The following is a 7,926-nucleotide window of genomic DNA, read 5'->3' on the forward strand; positions in this document are numbered from 1 at the left end:
CTGTTGTTTTGGGAACTTCCGAATCATTATTGTTGTTGTCGTCATTGTCATCATCACTAATAACTATTGGAGGTTCCTGGATGGCAGGCTTCACATAACAACACTCTGGACTCTCATCTGAAATTCGAGAGACACAATCATATATAAATATACTCCCTCTACCATCTCCTGTATACACTGAATTTCAGCAGATTATTTCGCACAAATTAAACAAGACAGGAACTATGGCGTTTCGAACAGCAGTTAAGAATCAATTATTTTAAAGGGGACACCAACAAATGGAAAGATTCCATGTTCATGGATTGGAAGAATCAATATTGTTAAAATGCCCATACTACCTAAAGAAATGTACAGATTCAATACAGTCCCTATCAAAATACCAATGACATTCCTCACAGAACTAGAAAAAAATTATCCTAAAATTTATATGGAACCATGAAAGGCCCAGAATAGCCTAAGTTATCCTGAGAAAAAAGGACAAAAGTGGAGGAATCACATAACTTGACTTCAAATTACACTACAGAGCTATAGTAACCAAAACAGCATAGTACTGGCATAAAAACAGATAACATAGGCCAATGGAATAGAATAGAGAACCCAGAAACAAATCCACACACCTACAGTGAACTCATTTTAGAAAAAGGTGCCAAGAACATACACTGGCTCTTCAATAAATGAATAAGCCAGTGTATGTTCAATAAAAAGTGTATGTACTTCAATAAAACGAAGTCTCTTCAATAAATGGTCCTGGGAAACTTGGATATCCATATGCAAAAGAATGAATCTAGACTCCTATCTCTTGCTATACAAAAACCAAATCAAAATGGATTAAAGACATAAATCTAAGACCTCAAACTATGAAACTACTACAAGAAAACATTGGGGAAAATCTCCAGGACATCAGTCTGGGCAAAGATTTCTTGAGCAATACCCCACAAGCACTGGCAACCAAAGCAAAAATGGACAAATGAGATCACATTAAGTTAAAAAGCTTCCGCACAGCAAAGGAAACAATCAACAAAGTGAAGAGACAACCCACAGAATAGGATAAAATATCTGCAAACTGCCCATCTGACAAGAGATTAATAACTAAAGTATATACAGAGGTCAAACAACTTTATAGGAAAAAAAAATCTAATAATCCAATGAAAAAATGGGACAAAAGATCTGAACAGACATTTCTCAAAAGAAGACATACAAATGGCAAACAGGCATATGAAAAGGTGTTCAACATCATTGATCATCAGAGAATTGCAAATCAAAAAACTATAATGAATGACCAGGCACGGTGGCTCACACCTGTAACCCCAGCAGTTTGGGAGGCCGAGGCGGATGGATTATCTGAGGTCAGGAGTTTGAGACCAGCCTGGCCAACATGGTGAAACCCAATTGCTACTAAAAATGCAAATATTAGCCAGGTATGGTGGTGCGTGCCTGTAGTCCCAGCTACTTGGGAGGCTGAGGCACGAGAATTGCTTGAACCTGGGAGGCGGGGGTTATACTGAGCTGAGATCACACCACTGTACTCCAGCCTGGGTGAGAGTGAGAGTGTCTCAAACAAAACAAAAGACAAAAAAAAAAAAAAACTACAATGAGGTATCATCTCACCCCAGTTAAAATGGCTTTTAGCCAAAAGACTGGTGAGAATGAGAAGAAAAGGGAACCCTTGTACACTGCTCGTAGGAATGTAAATTAGTACAACCACCCTGAAGAACAGTTTGATGGGTCCTCAAAAAACTAAAAACAGAGCTACCATACAATTCAGCAAACCCACTGCTGCATACATACCCAAAAGAAAGAAAATCAGTGTATCAAAGAGATATCTGCACTCCTGTGTTTGTTGTAGCACTGTTCACAATAGCCAAGATTTGAAACAACCTATGTGCCCATCAACAGATGAATGGAGGTCGGGCATGGTGGCTAGCGCCTGTAATCCCAGCACATTGGGAGGCCAGGGCACACGGATCACTTGAGGTCAGGAGTTTGAGACCAGCCTGGCCAAAACGGTGAAACCCCATCTCTACTAAAAATACAAAAATTAGCCAGGTATGGTGGAGGGTGCCTGTAGTCCCAGCTACTCAGGAGGCTGAGGCAGCAGAGTTGCTTGAACCCAGTAGGCAGAGGCTGCAGTGAGCTGAGATTGTGCCCCTGCACTCCAGCCTGGGCAGCAGAGCAAGACTCTGTCACACACAAAAAAACAAAAAACAGATGAATGCATAAAGAAAATGTGGTATATATGCACAATGGAGCAATGGAGTACTGCTCAACCATAAAAAAGAATGAGATCCTGTCACTTGCAACAACATGGATGGAACTGGAGGTCATTATGTAAAGTGAAATAAGCCAGGCACAGAAAGACAAACTTCATGTTTTTTTCGTTGCTGTTGTTATTGTTGTTTGAGACGGAGTCTTGCTCTGCCACCAGGCTGGAGTGCAGTGGCGCGATCTTGGCTCACCGCAATCTCCGCCTCCCGGGTTCCAGCAATTCTCCTGCCTTAGCCTCCCGAGTAACGGGGACTACAGGCGCGCACCACCACACCCAGCTAATTTTTGTATTTTTAGTAGAGATGTGGTTTCACCATGTTGGCCAGGCTGGTCTCGATCTTTTGACCTCGTGATCCACCTGCCTCGAACTCCCAAAGTGCTGAGATTACAGGCGTGAGCCACCACACGCATGTTCTCATTTATATGTGGGGTCTAAAAATGAAAACAATTGAACTAATGGAGATAGAGAATAGAAGAACGGTTACCAGAGGCAGGGAAGGAGAGTGGAGGGGTGTGGAAAGGTGGGGATGGTTAATGGATGCAAATAAATAGAAAGAATAAGATCTACTATTTAATAGCGCAACAGGATGACTATAAGTCAATAACTTAACTGCGCATTTTAAAATAATTAAAAGAGTATAACCGGATTGCTTGTAACACAAAGGATAAATGCTTGAGGAGACAGATACTGCATTCTCTATGATGTGATTATTACACATTGCATGCTTGTATCAAAACATCTCATGTACCCCATAAATATATACACCTATTATCTACTCACAAAATTAAAATTATTTTTTAAAAANTTTTAATTTCCTTCATTAGACAAATCAAAAATTGACAACTCTGTTTTGGTCACCAAAATTTCATTCTTTAAATTAGTTCATAAGTGCAAAGCTCTCAGAACCATTGATATGAGTCAGGAGTACGTCCTGATGTCAGCACTCTCTGAGAGGCCTCAGGAACATTTGGAACATCACAGCCTGCACTGAAATGAAGGCCAGTGTGTCTGACGCCACACACTCTTTGGAGTCTGTTTGGAGCTCAGGTTCTAGCTTTCTATGATTCTGGATGTAAAAAAAAAAAAAATCTAAAAATCTAAACCATGGCATCGGCAAGATGTGAAAGATATACTTATGGTGCAAAAACTCTTTATCCTAAAACTGCAGATTTGAGATAATATATTTTGAGAGTCTTATCTGTTATTTGAATTAATTGTGAAAAAACTTCAAATATGCAGTGAGGGAAGAGAAAAGGAGTGGATGTTCCTATGGTAAAAAGCCCTGCCTCCTTCCTAGAAAACTTAAAAGATTTGCCACCTGCAGTTAAAATGAAAAATTAGAAAAAGTAGGGACACACTGCTTACAACATATTTAAAAATGACTGTACAGCGACAAAGGTTGGAGGTATGTTTTAGAGTTCACTGGGCCTTGTTTTCTGTAGAATTGCCTAAATTCATTATAACAGAAAGAAATGCCACATAGAGAACAGTAAAGAAACGTACAAAGCCAGTCCTATAGGAGCATTCTTCATCCCTCCATTGCTGCGATGGATGCCCAGTTACAGTCTACAGGCCAGCAAGGTAAGAGCAGCCTTAGCTAAAAGTTCACTCTTAAAAGAATCTGTCTCTTCTGATTTAAGGAGTCAAGCACCTGGCAGCCTCTGGTTGTGAACTGGTTTCTGGCTCTGTTATTCCTGCCTGCCCTCAAGCTGCCTCCTTGGAGTTCCTTTCACATTTGAACGGCTTGTCATGTCAGACCCTCTACTCTATACCCAGACCACTGTCCTGCTCAGGCACAGCCATCCAGAGCTAGAGAGAGGAAGCAGGGAAAGAAATGATGAGTGGTAGAACAATAGGAGACTAGCGTTTCAAACGACCTCTCCCTTCCCTGCTCTGATATCCTGGGTTAGCTAAGAAACTCTGGCCAACAATAGCACTTGGGTAGTTATCTAAGAAGTAGCTGGTACTGGTCAGGCCCAGTGGCTCACACCTGTATCCTAGCACTTTGGGAAGCCAAGGCAGGCAGATTGCTTGAGGCCAGGAGTTTAAGACCAGCCTGGCCAACATGGTGAAACTCCATCTCTACTAAAAATAAAAAAAATAAAAGAATAAAAAAATTAGCTGGGCATGGTGGCGGGCGCCTGTAATCCCAGCTATTCAGGAGGCTGAGGCAGGAGAATCACTTGAGCACAGGAGACAGAGGTTGCAGAGAGCTGAGATCACGCCACTACACTCCAGCCTGGGGGACAGACTGAGACTCTGTCTCCAAAAAAAAAAAGTAGTTGGCGCTTTAAGCATCTCCCATTTTCAGTTGAGTTCAGCTCAGCAAATATTAACTAAGTGCCCCACGTATCATGCCCTGTATCTGTACTGAGAGAACAAAGGACAATGAAATACTGTCCCTAATGCTTAAAAAGTTTCTAGTCTTGCCTGTAATCCCAGCACTTTGGGAGGCGGAGGCGGGTGGATCACAAGGTCAGGAGATCAAGACCATCCTGGCTAACACAGTGAAACCCCGTCTCTACTAAAAAATACAAAAAAATTAGCCGGGCATGGTGGCGGGCGCCTGTAGTCCCAGCTACTCGGGAGGCTGAGGCAGGAGAATGGCGTGAATCTGGGAGGCGGAGCTTGCAGTGAGCCGAGATCGCGCCACTGCACTCCAGCCTGGGCAACACAGCGAGACTCCGTCACAAAAAAAAAAAAAGTTTCTAGTCTTCCTGTGTTTCATCCCCATTGAGCAGGTAAGTTCTGAATTGAGTTAAGCTCCAAGTCACCCAGAAGGTTAAAGGGGCTTCTGAATCCAAACAGGTAAGATCTGCCAAGGGAAACAGGCTCTAAAGAAACACAAGAATCTCTAGAAAATACAGAAGGACTGGCAAACAGCAAGGACCAGCAGCTCAATGGAGAAAGTAAGAATTTTCTCAACACGACACTGCCAGCTGGCCCACAACCACCACCCTTCAAGCTGGAAGGAAGAATGAGCCAGGCCTCTTACTCCTTTTCTCTTCCTCATCATTCCCACACATAGAGAGGGGAAGAGGGAGTCACAGAGCAGCCTCCATACTTCCCAGCCTCAATTCTTGACCCACCACCCCAACCCCGCTTCACTGATGTAGCTCTAGGCAGGTGAGAACTCTACTGAGGGGGCCCCCAAGGTCTCAGGCAGCAACAACAGCTGCTGCTGCTGGGAAATTGACCAGAGGGTTATAGGGAACCCAGCCATATCCACATCCAGCACATACGAGGAAAGAAACGGTGGCACTCACTACTGAAGGATTCTGAATAGAAAGTGTGCAGACTCTGATCCTGAAACTACCATGTGTGATGAGGCTTTGGAGCTCAGCTACTTATCTAACAAAGTAATATATACTTGCCGTCGCTGTTTATTTCCAATAACTTAGCTTTCTTCTCCTCATAGGTGTAACATTCGTCATCAGAATCAGAGTCAATCACCACCACGGAGCTGAGGGATGAGACAGGAGAAAAACAAGAGAGAAGTATGAATGCAACAGTCTTCTTTTTCATGGCATTTCTCACCTTTTCTGATCTTGACCACTCGTCAATTTTTTGTTTCCCACAGTAACTCTGTTCCCCTCCTTTGGAACTACTCAATCCTTCCATTCTACCTAATTTTCTAAATTTTTCCATCTTCCTACTACATCTTTCCATCTGTCTCACATCCTTCTAAAGAGGAGGAGTCTGTCACATACTGAGAGTGAAAAGAGTTCTGTCCTATTTTATGTATTCAGATAGTTTTGGCACAGGGGAAAAATTGATCAGGGAGCTGTCATCTTTCTTTATCAAGTTTGAGATCCAGTTGTCTGAGAAGGGTAGAGGGCCACAGATGGAGAGAGGCAGCTTCAAAGTAGGGAGTTTCTGTCCAGTGCTACTCTCTGCAGCCCCAAACCAGCACCACCCACTTGAACTGACGGACTGCTCTGGTAGGTGTCAAACTCAGCAGTGCACCTGCACCACCCAGGGTGCCAGTGGTAAGCACCCCTTGGGGTCCTCATCCTCAGCTGATCCTGGTATTTGGCTCAGAAGTTCCAGCAGGATGAAATTGGCCACCTTCCTGTCTCCAAACAGTGTATAGTAAGTATAATATACTTTCATAATGAAAGAAAATATTTAATACACTGTTACAGGACATGTCTGTACCTGCTACAGACACACGTTCATCTGCTTCCACCATGTTTACCACTTTGACACTGCCAAGTTGATGTGCCTTTGCTATCCTATTGACCACTCCATCCTTAAAACTCTTTTCTTGATTTCTGGGACAAAGTCGTCTTTTGGTTCTCATCTCACCTTTCCATTCACTCCTCCTCACTCACCTTCCTCGACTCAATCCCAGGACTTATCCCCAGCCCTCTCATGCCAATGCAATCAATTATTAATTATACCAGCCCAATCCATTATATTGAGCCCAACTTTTCTTCTGACTTCTAGCTCCACAGTTCCAACTTCCTACCTGGACATCCTGTGGGCAGAGCTGATATCTAGTCAGTATGCAGAGGTACAGCCTTACCGATTTGTTTATTGATGGTGTCTGTCCTGACCAGCAGGCAACCACCCTGACTAATTCCTGCCTGTGCTCTGTTGGTTGTTAGAAAGTTTTGAATATCAGCCCTGCCTACAGGCTCCTTGATTCTAGCATGCCCAAAATCAAACTCATCACCTTCCTCCCAAATCTACTCTTCCTATAGTATCCCATATATAGACGGCACCTGGGACTGGACCAAGACTTGTGGGCACTCCTTTCAAGCCCCTTAAAACTGATTTTCTTTAAATATTTGTTCACCATCTATCTAGCAGAGGCTGGAAAAAACTATTTTTTCTATTTAAAACTCAGATACATTTTAATTTCAAAAACGACTTCATTATGTATAATATTATATACTGGATTACTTCTTAGGCGCCATGATAGAACATTTAAAATATAAATAACAGCAATGGAAATACTCTGCATCTTGACAGTGGTGATCGTTATACTACCGCATATGCTTGTCAAAATCCATCAAACTGTACACCTAAAAAGGGTGAATTTTGCCATATGTAAATCATACCTGAATAAACCAGACTTTAGAAATACAATTAATAAAACTGATCATCAATGATTAATAGTTTTATACAATGCATTATTTGGCTCTAGAATTTCAGTTGATTGTAGCTGCTGACTTTATTTATTTATTTATTTATTTATTTATTTATTTATTTATTTATTGAGAGAGTCTCACTCTCACCCAGGCTGGGGCGCAATGGCGCAATCATGGCTCCCTGCAACCTCCCCCTCCAGGTTCAAGTGATTGTCGTGCCTCAGCCTCCTGAGTAGCTGGAATGAGAGGCACATGCCACCACCACACCCTGCTAATTTTTGTATTTTTAGTAAAGACAGGGTTTCACCATGTTGGCCAGGCTGGTCTCGAACTCCTGATCTCAAGCGATCCGCCCACCTTGGCTTCCCAAAGTGCTGGCATTACAGGCATAAGCCACCGTGCCCGGCCTGTAACTGCAGACTTTACATGACATTTCACACATTGGTGTCAGAAGTTGGTGGCTTATATGTTGTAAAAATACTCAACAGAGATAAATCAGAGATAGCCAGAACAAAAATTTTCCCACTTGACAGCACTATTTGGCTTGATGGGGAGAACAAGAAT

The 7,926-nt window shown here is 42.6% G+C and overlaps 1 protein-coding gene across 1 annotated transcript in view; it reads right to left on the reverse strand.

Annotated features, from left to right (window-relative positions):
* GCNA (germ cell nuclear acidic peptidase) overlaps positions 1-5,729 on the reverse strand; it is a gene marked incomplete at its 5' end in the record, with an annotated part of 15,943 nt that extends 10,214 nt beyond the window's left edge. The window contains 2 exons of the mRNA XM_017864662.1: positions 9-117; positions 5,641-5,729. Coding sequence (XP_017720151.1) covers positions 9-117; positions 5,641-5,729 — 198 coding nt within the window. The remainder of the gene's footprint in view (positions 1-8; positions 118-5,640) is intronic.
* Between the last annotated feature and the right edge of the window lie 2,197 nt (positions 5,730-7,926).

Source organism: Rhinopithecus bieti, unplaced genomic scaffold (assembly GCF_001698545.2).
Source record: "Rhinopithecus bieti isolate Rb0 unplaced genomic scaffold, ASM169854v2 scaffold_79210, whole genome shotgun sequence".
NCBI classification, from domain to species: domain Eukaryota; kingdom Metazoa; phylum Chordata; class Mammalia; order Primates; family Cercopithecidae; genus Rhinopithecus; species Rhinopithecus bieti.